This window comes from Setaria italica, chromosome III (assembly GCF_000263155.2).
Source record: "Setaria italica strain Yugu1 chromosome III, Setaria_italica_v2.0, whole genome shotgun sequence".
Classification (NCBI taxonomy): Eukaryota; Viridiplantae; Streptophyta; class Magnoliopsida; order Poales; family Poaceae; genus Setaria; species Setaria italica.
In genome coordinates, this window is record NC_028452.1 from 21,993,878 (window position 1) to 22,008,863 (window position 14,986).

The 14,986-nt window shown below is 44.3% G+C and overlaps 2 protein-coding genes and 1 long non-coding RNA gene across 3 annotated transcripts; all 3 read right to left on the minus strand.

Moving 5' to 3' along the window:
* Positions 1 to 298: 298 nt before the first annotated feature.
* Positions 299 to 1,232, minus strand: LOC111256832. Its single transcript, XR_002677130.1, has 3 exons — positions 937 to 1,232; positions 657 to 861; positions 299 to 515 (listed from the first exon to the last, which is right to left on the minus strand). It is a non-coding gene; the product is annotated as an uncharacterized LOC111256832 (long non-coding RNA).
* Positions 1,233 to 2,399: 1,167 nt separating this feature from the next.
* On the minus strand, positions 2,400 to 6,270 carry LOC101779970 (protein PALE CRESS, chloroplastic). Its single transcript, XM_004962119.4, has 7 exons — positions 6,026 to 6,270; positions 5,836 to 5,912; positions 4,891 to 5,085; positions 4,150 to 4,236; positions 3,731 to 3,781; positions 3,402 to 3,581; positions 2,400 to 2,888 (listed from the first exon to the last, which is right to left on the minus strand). Exons 1-7 carry the CDS (start codon positions 6,267 to 6,269, stop codon positions 2,655 to 2,657), a joined length of 1,068 nt encoding a protein of 355 aa, XP_004962176.1. The 5' UTR covers position 6,270; the 3' UTR covers positions 2,400 to 2,654.
* Positions 6,271 to 6,704: 434 nt separating this feature from the next.
* LOC101780376 (uncharacterized protein At5g19025) lies at positions 6,705 to 11,319 on the minus strand. Its single transcript, XM_004962120.3, has 2 exons — positions 10,389 to 11,319; positions 6,705 to 7,210 (listed from the first exon to the last, which is right to left on the minus strand). Exons 1-2 carry the CDS (start codon positions 11,132 to 11,134, stop codon positions 7,171 to 7,173), a joined length of 786 nt encoding a protein of 261 aa, XP_004962177.1. The 5' UTR covers positions 11,135 to 11,319; the 3' UTR covers positions 6,705 to 7,170.
* Between the last annotated feature and the right edge of the window lie 3,667 nt (positions 11,320 to 14,986).

A 14,986-nucleotide genomic window follows, 5' to 3' on the forward strand; every position in this document is an offset into this window, starting at 1 on the left:
CGCAACCGTAAGCGCGAAGGAGGCAGGGCTAGCACCCCCCCTCCACGCCGACTAGATCGCAGGAGCCGATTGCCGCTCCTCAACAAGACATAAGAAAGAGACAAGCAAAACTCCACCCGTGCAAAGAGAGCACGCACTCCACGACATCTCGGGCACACAAAGCATCCGTAGGTCAGACCTTCGGGTTTTCCCAGGTGTTCCCCATTCAATCTGTCGAGCATGGGGCCCTTCGATTCTTTCATCATTTGGATAAATATAGGATCCCTAGTTGACGTCATAAAATCTTTATAAGTTTTCTGTATAATTTTGGTCAAACTTGAGATGCTTTGACTCTCCAAGATTCTTGGAATGACTTATAATTTGGAATGGAGGGAGTATTGTTTTTTTCTTTTTGTGTTTTGGTCTCTAAGGCCAAAACGATTCTGTGATATAATTGCCTGGGCGGTAGTTCAAGCATTCCACCATCGGGTACAGGAGGCACATCGTTTGAATTGATGTCTCTTTACTTTCCCAACCTACAGTTGTTCAGAACATACACGACTCCATTACTCCAGGTACTTATATAAGTTTGATGTCTCTTTACTTTCAGTTAATTAATGTTCAGTGGTTTGGTCTTTTGCATGTGCAGTCTTGACAGTTAGAAACTCTGGACTCACCTTCCCTGCACTTTGATTCTGCGTGTCGAACGCAGTAGTGCTTGCTGGCTTGCAGCTTCACCTGGTTCAAGCTGAACTTGCCTCTTTGGCCCCTGAAGTAGACACTGCCACTTCATTCCATCTAGTTGAGTTCACGCTTCAAATGCACGTAGTGGAGATCGAACTGGAGTTGGACCATCCAGGGGCTGATTGTCTTCTATTGACACTGCAAATATAAATCGTTATATATCTATACATAATCAAATGTACATTGGTGTCGAAGCAGATGACATGGCTCTACCCAGAACTTCACCCTGACGGAGGTGCTCAGTATTATGGGAAGTCAGTGGCTTCTAGATCCTACACAAAGAGCACAATCATTGAAATCGTGCTCCTCGGGGGGTGTTTGGGAGGGGGGGGCTAAACCATTTTAGCTAGATTTTAGCCCTCTCCTTCAAACACCAGGGCTAAAATGGAGGGGCTAAACTTTAGGCCCCCATAATCCATTAGCCCCTCCAAGGGGTGCTGAAATGGGCTAAAGGAGGCTAAAAGTGGTCCCCTAGATCAATTTCCACCCCCTACCCCCTCCCCTCTCTCTCCTCCCCGCACGCTCCGCCCGGCCCCGCCTCGTCTCGCCCGGCCCCGCCTCGCCTCGCCAGCCCCGCCACCGCTGCCGCCACCTCCGCCTCACCTTGCCGGCCCCGCCACCGCCGCCTCCCCTCCGCCGGCCTCCCCTCCGCTGGCTCTCACCGCCACCGTCGGGCTCCCCTCCGCCGGCTCTCACCGCCACCGTCGGGCTCCCCTCCGCCGGCCTCCTCTCCGCCGGGTCCCGCCGCCTCCGCCTCCGCCACCGCTCCCCTCCGCGCCGGCTGACCCTGCGACGCACGGGCCGCCGACCGACCCCGCTGCTGGTGGGGTGGCGCGCCTGCGGCAGTGGTCCTGGCGGAGGTGACCTAGCCGCAGCTGATGGCCTCGCCGCCGCCGCCATTGCCCTCCTCCCCGCGAGCCTCTGGAGCTGGATCCGTCGCCCAAGGAGCCAGCCGCGGCACCGTCGCGCAAGGATGGGCCGAGGATGGAGGAGGGGCAAGAATGGCTGCGGCCGGAGGAGGAGCGGATGGCAGGTGGCGCTCGATTCCAGCGATGGTGGTGCTCGACGCTAGTTCTGCTCTGATTCCGTGCGAGTTGAGAAGTAAGAAGTAGAGGAAGGGTAAAGGAGAGAGGTAAACGAGGGGTAAAAGAGTCTTTTGGCAACCAAAGTGCTAAAGTTTAGCCCCTCACCCAAACACCCTAGGTGCTAAACTTTAGCCCTAACATTTGAGAGACCCCCCTCCCAAACAGGGTCTCGGTCCTCACCATTTCAGACAGGATGCCAGCTGAGCAGTGAATTCACTTTGACGTATACTCTGCAGCTTCTCCTGCTACTTCAACATTTTTGCAACGAATTCCGGGGTCATATCCATGCTGCTCTCATGTTTCTTGAAGTCATCTCTCCCGTTACCATTTTATCCTGTAAGGCCAAAAGCAAAAGGAAACTGTCCTATGCTCCTATATATGCCTGTGCAATAGTGCTGCACCATCAGCTCTAGTGAGCACATGAAGTACAGCCCAAAAATATGCAAAACTTCAGGTACTTTTACATGTTTTTGTGACACTGCATTGGTTTTCTTTCTTTTTTTTGGCATGCGATGTTAAACTGGAAGTTACTTCCAACGGGAGACCCTGCCACTTCACATCTAGTTGATGTTCAAACTTCAAAAGTGAGTGTAGTGGAGTTCGACAATCCAGGTGCAGATTATTAACAGTACCAGTACAAACATACATCATCATATACCTCTACACATACAAATATACACTAGTGCCGGAGCAGATGCTCTCTACCCAGAACTGTTAATGGTGTCTAACTAGCTGAAAAAAGAATTCAGCCTGAAGGAGGTGCTCTAATTGTTGAGTCTTATGTGAAGTTAATGGTTTCTAGCTTCCATGCAGAGGGCATAATTGTTCGATTGTGCTTCTGAATCCTCACCATTTTAGGGAGGATGCCAGATCCTGGAGAGATTCCACTTGCCGTATAGTCTGCATCTTCTCCTGCTGCTTCAACATGTTTGCAACAGATTCCGGATCATATCCAGTTTGTAGCTTATTCTTTTCTTGCTCAGCTTGAACCTCTTTAAGTAGCTCATCGACTTCCCTGACAAAATCTACCCTTAGAAGAAGATCATCATCCTGAGGTGGCAGCTCAATTCGTCCTTCATGCTGACATAAATAAAAGGAAATAATATAGAAAACAAAACATTCAGGATGTTTGTGTAGCATCTGAGGACCAATATGACATAGAAAAGTAACTCAGAAGGAAGCAATATATCCAGAACCAAACTATACTGAAATGGAGATATTGATTTTATTTAGACTCAGCTAATTTTGTACAGTGGATATGACAATATTTTATATATTGATAATCATAATTTCATGTATGCTTTGCTTCAAAATGAAATTGTGTTGCTTTTTATGTCAATGATTCCAAAACTTGAAATAGAAAAAACTAAGAGATTCTGCATAATAAAGGGCTCAACAATAAATAGTTTTAAGTATGATATAGGTGGCTTATATTTTTTATTTCAGCAGAAGTACAAAATGCGGGAGCAATGGCTAAGAGCATTAAAGTTGTCAGTGCCTCTTCAATAAATTTGGTGCGCTCAAGTCTTGACAAATCTATAACTGAAAGCCTTGTGAAGACATGGAAAGATCATGTGTACTGAAATAACATACCTTCTCCATGTTGAAACTAGCAGGAAAGACCACAGTGAATGGATCCTCTCTTGGAAAAACTTCAAGCATGCGCTTTCTACATTTCTTTAACCACTTATCATCATCACCTCCATCATGAAGATTAAGAAGCTCATTGAGTAATCTCATGGCAGGAGTTGCTTCACTCTTTAGAATCTCTGCCTACATTCAGATTTGTGATTTCCGATTAGCTCATAAGTCATAACACACCAACAAGAGAATTGGAAGAAAAGATGGAATATCCCAATACCCAACGTATATGGCACAGAATCATCTAACTATGATTGAAGGTACAGCTGTGTCACACTTACCTCTACCCTTCTATATAAGAGATCAAGGCTTCTGATGGCATCCCGCTCATCCTGCAGGTAGAACAGAATGTGAAATATCCAAAAAGTAGAATCTATTATTAACTTACGAGAAAAGGAACATCTTAGATATCTTTCTATTATGCTGAGAAATTAGGAAAGCATCAAGGTAAACTGGTGAACAAATAAAAGTGGTAAGGAAATGAAGTAACACTGTTTACAGACTAAAATATTTAGTACTATGGTAATGCTATATAGCAATATAAATGAGTGACAACAAAATGGGATTTTAAGAGCTCCCAGCAAATATTCGTATTTAAGAAAATCTTTTAAAGTCCAAACTGTAAGAACTTGACCTTTAGTAAGGATAAACAATCCATAAAATCATATAGCTCACGATTCAAAAGAGAAATTTTACATACATCACGCCGAGCAACATCAAGTCGATTCCAAATGACCATAAGAACAAGTTCAGTAAGGTCTCCTCTTTCAGCAGCCTTCTCAATTTCCTGCACATGAGTATAGTAGCAGTTCATCAATAAAATAAACTTTTCTGGAAATGAATTTTTAGAAAACAGTGTCATAGGAAGCAAAACGCATGTTCAGGGAATACTAACTGTAAATTTCATTTCCGTGGTTCTTTTAATTAGTATAAGGGAATCATGTAACAATACATTGATGCTCACACTTTGGAGTCAACTTTTGGTAAGTCGGATGGTAAATACATTGATAAGTGAAAGTAGCACAGTTCTATGTATTGTTGTGGATGCATTTAGGTGACAGCTACTAAGGAGAATAGATCTTATGAGGCTGGAGCACGGTGCTTGGTGTAGGAATCTGTTGAGTTGCAAACTTGTAATGGGTAATCGTTAAGACTTGAGCTCGTGACATCCTATGTGCCCTTTAGAACAATAGTTTTCAATTTCATAAGTGTTGTCTAGGTCACTGAAACGCCCAAGAAGTCAAGAGAGCAATATTGTTTGGCGACATTTGTCTCACACTGTTCCAGTATTGTGCTATTCACTAACAGTGACTACTGCCCATAATTCACCAAAACCACAGTTAGCTGATGTACCATAAAGATAAAGGGAGGGAAACACAGAATAGCAAATTGGGGGAATTATTTTGCATCTTGAAGAAAGCAAAATGAGGTGTTAGGTTACCTCCTCAACATCTTCACCAGCTCTTATGAAACTTGAAACTAAAATCCTAGCTTTGCGAACTTCTTCCTGTGGGTAAGCTTTCAGGCGCATGCCTATTTCTTGGTATTCACTTGTTATTCTTTCCTCCTCTGCCTCCTCTTTCTGCCGATATGCATGCCATTCCTTAGTCCTTTCCCGCTGACGGGCTTGCCACTCCTGCATGTGGAAGTATATGTGATATCCGGTTGCAGGAAAATAGTTGTTTTTGATATTTGGTCAAATCATGGATACCATCAGTCAACTCATATAAACATAACAGATGAATGAAATTTGACAGAGTGATGCTGTTTAATGAGAATGCATACACCTTACAGATAAAATACATATTATCTTTGAGGAAATAAACAGTTTTCATACATCACAGTACGGGTACTGCTTCCAACATACAGGTCACAGTGAATGGAGATGGATGGCACTGATAGCTATGAAGCTATTATTGCAACTCAACACAGAGTGAGCAATATGTGAGGAAGACCTGTGCTGATAATAGATTGGTTCTACAGGCTAAAATTTGATGGCAGAAGAACCATCGACGATGCACATTTGGTATACCTATCGAAGACAATTGTGATTTTAGTTGTCTGCTAAAGAACAATACTGAGTACTGAGATAATAACAGCTACATAGAACTTCTGGTGGTATCAGGAAAATTGCAGCTCCAGTGGATTGCCCATCATCCCATGTATCTAAAGACGAGGAAAAACAAAAGTCATCTCTATTTATCCAAAAAGGGAATGTTTCTAACACTAGTAGCATATGGTCCATGTCACATTTTCCGGTTTACAGCATGCTTGTCGATCCTACCACCAATTCACCATAACGAGATGGGATTAAGCTCGCACATCACTCGCTCGATGAAATACCTCAGCAAACTAACCACGAAATCACCCACACACGCGCACATACCTCGTCGTAGAACTCGGGCGGCATCCCCTCCAGCTCGGCCTCCTCGGCAGCAGCAGCCCCCTTGGTCTTCTCCACAGCTGCAGCAGACGAGGCGATTAGTAGTCACCACTCACCAAGGCCCCCGACGCGAGCCAAGTGCAGAGGGGCGGGCCGCGCCCGCCAAGTACAGCAGTACAAGCAGCAGCCGAACCTGATATGGGGAAGAGGGACCTCGCGGGGCGGAGAGGGCTCAGGCGCAACGGAATGGGGCTCCGCCGGCCGGGGACGTGGGGACCGGCGGAGAGGAGTAAGGGCGAGGCCGGCCTCGGCCGGAGAGAGGTGGGCAGCGCGGGCGCCATGGCCGCCATATCGCGCGAGCACGGCCGACGAGTCAGCACTGAGCAGAGGGGGTTTTGGGTCGACACAGGATTTTGCGTAGGCGAGCCAGCCGGCATTGCAGTGATGTAAGGTTCAAAATTACCGGCAGCTCTATCCAAATGATCAACTCCCACACAGAAACGGCCGTGAGTGACTTTGGGCTGGGGCCGTATGTTTGGAAGCAACCTTTTCCCCTGCCAAATCTTCTTTACCAAGGTCACTTTGGTAACCCACGGCCCACGGGGCGTGACCGACAAATGGGTTGGATAAACAACATTAGTAATAAAAGAAATGTTTTTTAAAAAAAGTAATAAAAGAAATGAAATAAGGTTTCACGTGGCAAAGCAATCGTACAGGGCGAAATTCGCGCTGAATCTGACCAATGCTACCATAATTTAGAACATCAAACACCAAAGGATTCGCAAACCCAGTGTTAACACGACTAAAGGGGGATTATTGCTTGCCTACACTGATTCAAGGCATAAGAAATGTTTAAGGTACTGGCGAAACAATGAAACATAACCTTGGCAACAAGTATATTGCAATACTTCCACAGATATATCAGAAATTAGCATCAGAGTACCTTTTTCCAATAAAAGAAGCTGTCGTCGAACTTATTTAATCACAACATGGGGCATATAATATGTTGTTCAAGCCTTTAGGCTTTAGGGAAATCAACAATGCCCAACCACATGGATCCCTTGCATCCTGTGTGATAAAAAGAAAGGCAAAATGGGGCCAACGGGAGAAGCATGACAAGCACGTCGCCAATGTTTATGCTTTATTGTCCTTTAACAGTTCTTTATTCTTGCATCGTTTGTCTTGTATCAGTATATCTGTTGGGGTTCAGCGAACCCCGTGTAACAATACAATCATGGGGCAACCACTTGTAATTGATGTATCTTTAACCAGAAGTATTATTCAACAACACGGCAGTCTAAGGTAACACCATTGCCATGGGTGCTACCAGACTTATGTTCACCTCACCCCTCGGTCATGGAACGGACCTTGCGTACCCCTGCAACAATTACAATTCAAAAACAAGAAACAAACAACCAATTAGTAGTTTGGCAAAACGAAAAAAGATAACGTGTATATTTGTATCATGTATATGTCAAGATTAACACAGCAAGCAAAGGGCAATAAGTGATTACAAAGAAATAACTCTCATAACATTACTGAAAAAGTACAACATTATACTCAAATCAATTTCCCAAAAAAAAAAAACTAGCAACTTTTGTGTAGAAATATAATATCGATGGAACAGATTAAAACATAAAGACACAATTTCTATTGTCCAGTACAAATAAAAAGAACTATACTACAGCAATCAATTTTCTGAAGGTAGCCAAATTTCCTACTTTCCTGTATAACTTTAGCATCCGAGAAGCAACAAGACAAAAAAGAAACTACTAATATACATAGATAAATATACACAAATGTAAGACAAACTGTAACATAATGTTTCATCAGGTAGCGCAAAGGGAAAGCATGAACAAGCAACTTCAAAAACATACTAGGAATGGAAAAAATATATACATCATTTTAGCAAATGGTTTCTTTCTAGAAGCTAAGATGTACACAGTAACACCCAATCATGTGATTTATCTATATCTCGCTGTCAACCCACGTTTGAGCGTGTACAGAAGCATCATCAAACAAAGCACTGATATATTTATTCTAATGAAAGGAGTGATTTACGAATCAAATCCAACCAATACAGGACTCAGAAAACATGACCACACCAGTAGATGTCCATAACCTAACTAAACGCCTACTCCCTCCGTTCCAAATTACAAGTCACTCCAACTTTCTTGGAGAGTCAAAGCATCTCAAGTTTGACCAAATTTATACAATGAAGTGCTAACATTCATGATACCAAATAAATACCATTAGTTTCTTCATTAAATATATTTTCATAGTATATCTATTCGGTGCCATAGACCTTTGTGATCCTCTACAATTTTGGCCAAACATAAAATGGTTTGACTCTCCAAGAAAGTTGAAATGACTTATAATTTGGAACGGAGGGAGTACAAAGTTTTAACTGAACTAGGCTGTCAGAATCAGTCAACATAGAAGAAATGAAGAATGCATTCCTCTACAGCAAGAGATCCGACAACAATTGAATATCAGAATAAATTTATCAGGAAACAATGACATACCACCTCTATTCTATTAATATCCAGAAGTTTAAAAGATGCTTTTAAATGTAGAACTTTGCCAAAATGACAATATGGAAATAATCTTTAAAGATCAAGAAATCCAAGTCAAACAAAATAGTAAGCCTTCTCATAGAGGAAAAGGTACTATGCAGAGTTTAGTTAACCAAAAATGATCTTATAAACAGTTTGTCTCTCTATAAGCCCAAACACAAAAAAAGGTACATATTTCAAGCCATGAAGAAAAAATAAGAAGAATTATAGGCCAAGACAACTTAAACGCACATGAAACACAGACAATCTCAGCAAAAATGCAAGAAACTGTACAATCAAGCATATCTAATATAGGAAAATGATATACCAAATCACCACACCTCCTGTTAAAAAAAAGATAATAGCACAACTTTTACCAATATAACTTCATTTTCCCAGCCCAATTCAAGAGAAGAAACACAACAGTTTAAATGTGAACTGAAAGAATCCAAGTTTCCCTATTGGTAACTAGAATAATTTTTAATTTTACGGTTTACTCGATAACAGTAACAAGTGCTAAAATTTGTGCCACTATGAGCAAAATGTAAGAGATTTGTTGACCTCAGGTCTGGCAAAGTTTCCTTGGGGTAGTAGATAAGTGTCTGGTTCACAGGGCCAGTTTAGTCATGCCAAAACAGATTTCCAAATCAGGTCCCACACATTACAGAAACTAAAAGGCCTTGCAGATGCAAACCATGGATGCTGTCCAATAATTGAGTTCGATGAGATGACAAAGTGTTGATGTCAAATCCCCACACCCAGCATATCGATGCTATGCATATCATACTGTAGTGGCATGTCCAGGTATTCATTTCTACAATTTCTAGCCCCATGAACATATTGGTCTAATTGAGAACCAATTAGCACAATTCCAAGATGCTCTCATAACGAATCAATTTTCTCGTGCACAATACAGAAAATGCTCACTTCCAGGTAACTTGCAGCACCTCAGAAATCCTACCGAAGTGACTTCTTCCTATGCATGATCGAAATATAAAATAACCATGTTGCAAAGTCCAACTGGTTACAAGGTCCACAAATGAGGTTACGTTTCTATGTTACAGATGAGGTTCAAGCTTCTCAAACAGAAGTAAAGAACCTCCCAAAATGTCTTTTAGACTTTAGGGACCCTTAACCTTATGTTTTATATCAGCTAAAAACATCAAAGATAATCAAATTAGACATCACCCAAGGTCATTTGTGTCAAGAATGACAACCTCCTTCAACAGCAAAATCAATTCATGTGGAATAATTAGTAGTGCGCTACAATTGAAAAGGCTATTCCGTGAGAACAATACACCTATCGAGAGACCAACTAGAACATGGAGGTGGCTCAAAACATCATTGACATACCCACCAACTTAGAAAGTTATCTGGATTTCTATTCCACGTCTATGTCAAATAAGCTTAGTCGCTTTGACAACTTTGGCATCCATTTGGCTAGGTGCCTAACTTCTGGCAATAGACCAGTCACATCCGAAGACTAATTCATTTTCTTGCAAACTCATGACAAACAAGATGTTAGCCCTACAAGCTATGGTACAAACAGCTGAGAGAATCACTGAATGAACAGAAGTCAACTGAATTCAGAAAATGAAGCTGACTAGACTAAAATTCCCACCACCATCATGAGACAAACAAACAGGGTACATTCTAGAGCTTGCTTCCTAGATGAGTCAGAACTAGACACAATCCACACAATACGGTTACCTATTTGCATACAGAAATGTATTAACAGACCATGATTCATCAAAATGGGAGATTAACAGATTAACAGGGCATAATATCTCAAAAATGGAGAGAACAATCAACGAGATGACCAAAAATTAACAACATAACTGACACCACTGCGCTAGAACAGGGAAATGGCATGGGTAACTAACATGTCAGAGAACCGTTAAATTCTAGTTACCATGGAAATCGCAAGACTAAGTTTAGCCGTGGACCGAAGTAATCTGGTAGAATTTGCAAAGTAATGAGACGTGGTCAACGAGCACTCACTTCTTGTTGCGCCGCTTGCTCTTGGGGACGCCCCATCCCTCGAGCTTAGCGACAGGGCAGCCACACCGGTTGCGAAAGAGCAGCACGGCGCGGCCGTTGGGCGGAGCCATCCTGCGGAGCTCGGCGCGGAGGCACTCGTAGTCCGGGTTGTTCCCGCCCTGGCCACCCTTCCACGGCAGCGCCTCGATCTCGCGCCACATGGCCGCGTCGGCGCCGCCGACGGTGCTCCCGGCGCCGGCGCGCACGGCCTCCTCGGTCTGGAGCTGGACGTCGAACTCGAGCGCCTTCCTAAGCCCCCGGCATCGCGGGTTGCGGCAGCGCCGGCGCGGGAGCCGGCGGCAGGAGAAGAACGCGGCGGCGGCGAGCACGGCCGCCGCCGCGAGGTAGGGGAGCGCGGCCGCGGCGTGGGCGAGCGCGGCGGCGACGGGGGGCGTGGCGAGCAGCGGGGAGAGCGAGCGCGCGACGTGCGCGAGCGAGGAGGCGAGCAGGAAGGAGAGCGAGAAGAGCACGAGCAGCAGGATGAGGAGATCGAGCGTCGCCGACGACGGCGTGTGCCTGCACGTCGTCCACGCCGACGGCGAGACGGAGACGTTGTGGTGCCCGTGGTTGTGGTGGTGGGCCCCGCCTCCGCCGGCCGAGGACCGGGAGGAGGACGCGGGGCGCATCGCCGCTGCTGCGGCGGCGGCTGCTGCTGCGGTGGAGGCGGCGGGGGCAGAGCGGTGAGGGGAGAGGAATGGCCGGAGCATGACGCGGCCGGCGTGGGGGGGATTAATCGGTGTGCGGATTTGGGCGAATTAAATCGGCATCGGATTCGTTGCGTGCCTTGTTTATTGTGGTTTTCTCATTTCTGCATTCCGGAGCGGGGTTTTGCTGCTGCCGCTTGGACTTTCCCCTTTTTCCCCACTCCTCTTTTACTTATCACGATTAGTCTACGGCATTAGCGGGACACGGCCGGCCGGCTGCCGATAATGCGATCGGGTCGGGGTATCGGGGAGGAGGGAAGCAAGCGTCCAGTGGAGGCGAGCTGGGAAGAGTGGGGTGGGTGGGTCATGGGTGGATCAGGATCCGTCACGCATCAAATCAACGGCAAAAGAAGAGGCGCACAATTTGTATTGAATGGGATGCGCAGATTTGACTTTGCTATGGGGTGTCATTCTAAATCGAAGCAACCTAATATTTTTTTAAAAAAATGTGGTCATTCGGAGAGAGCATGTGTCAGATCATCATTTGTATTGGGATCCGGTGTGCGTTTGATTTAATTTAAGAGCCACGTTTGATAAGTTTTGGCCATGGGAGAGGCTGGTCGCATCGAGCGCATATTTTTAAGGAAAATTGAGCAGGAAGATTGAGCGTGATTTCTCCGTTACAATCATGAAGATTAAGGTAACGATGTGTGACATACTGTCATGTGTGCATTGTTTGCCCCGTCCCCGTTGTATCGTAGACAGCTATGGTCCAAGTGAAGCACTAGAACGTTATGTTTACGTGTGTTTTTGTTACGTCCACCATATGATGTATGCATGGATGATCCTGGTGCTTCTACCAATTTATTTGTACCATATAATTCATTCTAATTAGTAGGATAATGTATTAAGTTGGATTGCCACGTCTTGATATAATTCACCCAATCAAACAAAAAAATTATTATTATTTTAAATTGTTTCATACATTTAATGATACAACCAACTAAACACCCACTTAAAAGGTAGCCATCGCTATCATTAGCACTCGTTAATTTTCTTTCCGGTACTTAGTACTCCTATTTTGGCAGCATTCAAGTCGGTGCCCTAGCCCTGTTTTGGCAGCACTCAAATCGGTGCCCTTGTTCACACTGTCACCAGCTTCGGTAACGTTCTCTTTAGCTTCACAAGGGTGGCAAATCTCTTTCCGAATCATACATAGGACTCACCGTTGGGCGTTGAGGATCGTGATGCTTCTTTTCGGCTGAAAACATGTTGACCCCAACGAGCATTTTCTTTAAGAAATGGGCCTAACGAGAGCCTACTAAATCGGGTGGGTTCAGCTGGATGCGGGCCGAAACTGTGTGCTTCTCCATTAAGGCCACGGATCCGGCGGCCCATGACCGGCTTGGGCTGGAATGATGCAATGCCATGCAAGTAGGAACATATCTGCGGAACGGCGGCGCCCCGATATGTAGGCCTACAGGCCGGATCTCCAGCCCAGGTACCTCAAACTCCCCCCTCTTCCTTCCTCTAATCTCCCCCAAATCTCGTGGATACAGGACCTACGAGCAGAGATAGAAGGTGATAAGTTGATGGGAGAATGGTGCTTAGAACTATATAGGTGTTCTGGTTCTGCAAAGTTCCAGGGATACAGCTCAGATTTTCAAGTATTTTGCATTTTTCACCAACTTGAGAATTCGTAGTGTGCTGATCGTCGGGGTTAGCTCTTCACCTTGCTCCTGCCATGCTCCTATCTAATGCATCAGGTCAAGCTTGGCCCAAAAAGAGCTTATGTTCTAATTTTACAGTGCCAATACCCACACATTTTGTATTTCTAATGGGCAGAATTCTTATTTACTTTTACAGGTTGATGAAACTTCCAAAGCTGGTGTGTTGGGTAACAGAAACTTGATTTTTAAGTTATCGCTCCGAATTCATTTCATGCGAGTTGGGTAACAGTAACTCAAAGGGCCAACGATTTCTGTGACTCAGAAATGAGACTATCATTCGAAAAGGGAGATTAAATTCATTCCATAACAGATCATACACGTGCGCTAAAACACTTATTGCTTATCATGGTGCTTGCAAAATATTGAGTGCTTACTGATAAGATTACTAATGTCTTCTGAAATAAATTTGTTGATCTAACATGAAGCTGACTTAATGGTCTATGCTAGGAGGGGGCAACCAGCAATGCGTGGTGCCGAGGAGGTTGCCGCTGGCAGATGTCATGATAGAGTGAGACTTTACCTCCCCAACGCCAACGACTAGGTGATAGTAGAAATAGACACGCATGGGCGAAAGTGGAGCGAGAGAAAGTTTATGAAGTTGCAACAATTTATACTCCTATTACGTTGCGGGTCATATCCAGTCCTATCCATACTTTGGAATATGTTCACAGAACATGAATATTTTTAAAAATATAGTGTATACATATATTTTGATGCTATCACGAATGTTTCGTACGTGAAAATTGATGCTCATAAAGGAAATCCGTTATACCTGTAGCAACGCACGGGTATACTCCTAGCCAAATAATTACAACACAAACATATCAAATGATTGTAGTATTCTACGACAAACCGTCGCGATTTTTAATGGTACCTAACAATACTACCAAACTCTAATGTCTCACGGCAACATTTTCTTTTCGGAAATGCTTAGCATAGGGCGTCCGGTGGCTGGCATATAATCGAACACTTTTTTTCTAACGTTGATTTTTTTTTCCTCATCCTCTCGCTAACTCGCTCCTTATCCGTTCAGTCTCCATCTCATCCCCATCGCCTCACCCCATCGGCCATCGTTGAGCGGAGGCATCGCCATGGCCTGCCATCTCGCCCCTAAGAGCAGAGCAGTGATCATGAGGTCGTAGGCTCATGGCGGCCTACCTTCCTTCCCGTCTCCCCTCCTTCATCCTTCCCTTCCACGCCCCATGGAGGCTATGGGTGAGGACTCCGACAACTTCTCCGGTCTCCACATCGGCTGCCCACCTCCATTGCCTCCACTCTCCGCTTGCCCTCCTTTCACCTCTCCTCTCCACTTCCTAGCGAGTCGGAGTCCGGTGACTCAATCTCCGTGCCACCGGCATGTACTTGCAGGCACGGTCGATGGAGGAAGGAAGTCACCGACAATCCCTTTTTCCAATTCCTGCTTGCCTCTTTCTCTCACCAGGATTTGATGTTTCAACATCTGATTTTGGTTGTTGCAATAATCAATTTGAGATGTCAACAATCGTCAAGAACTTGAACGCATCGGCAAAAATCTCATAAAGAAGTGTAATGGTTTACCACTAGCTCTTGTTTTGGGATCTCACCTATCGAAGAACCTCCATCTGGACACATGGTTGAAAATGGATCGTAGCCTAGATTGGGAAGTTACCACCTAATGGGACAATATGCAGAGAATTATAGCTCGTAGTTACGACGACTTACCGTCTCATTACTTGAAATCTTGTTTTCTCTACATGGTGTCCTTTCCTGCGGATTCCAATATTTATACTGATTTATCTTAGGGGTGTTTGGTTCCACGAACTAAAGTTTAGTCCCTGTCACATCAAATTGTGACAAATATTTAAATACTAATTAGGAGTATTAAACATATACTAATTACAAAACCAATTGCATAGATGGAGGTTAATTCGCGAGACGAATCTATTAAGCCTAATTAATTCATGATTAGCACATATTTACTATAGCATCACATTGTCAAATCATGAACTAATTATGCTTAATAGATTCGTCTTGCGAATTAACCTCCATCTGTGCAATTGGTTTTATAATTAGCTTATGTTTAATCCTCCTAATTAGTATCTAAACATTCGATGTGACACGAACTAAACTGTGGTCTGTGGAACCAAACACCCCCTGACAAGATCATGGATTGCTGAGGGTTTTATGCCACACAGGAGTAATTACA

Excerpts from the sequence above, each read along its gene's own strand:
- LOC101780376 (XM_004962120.3), bottom strand. The coding sequence starts at position 11,134 with ATGCTCCGGCCATTCCTCTCCCCTCACCGCTCTGCCCCCGCCGCCTCC. Across the intron at positions 7,211-10,388 it reads AGCAAGCGGCGCAACAAGAA|GGGTACGCAAGGTCCGTTCC; the intron begins GTGAGTGCTCGT and ends TAATTGTTGCAG.
- LOC101779970 (XM_004962119.4), bottom strand. The coding sequence starts at position 6,269 with ATGCCGGCTGGCTCGCCTACGCAAAATCCTGTGTCGACCCAAAACCCC. Across the intron at positions 4,237-4,890 it reads CTGGTGAAGATGTTGAGGAG|GAAATTGAGAAGGCTGCTGA; the intron begins GTAACCTAACAC and ends ACTCATGTGCAG. Across the intron at positions 3,782-4,149 it reads TTGATGTTGCTCGGCGTGAT|GATGAGCGGGATGCCATCAG; the intron begins GTATGTAAAATT and ends TTCTACCTGCAG.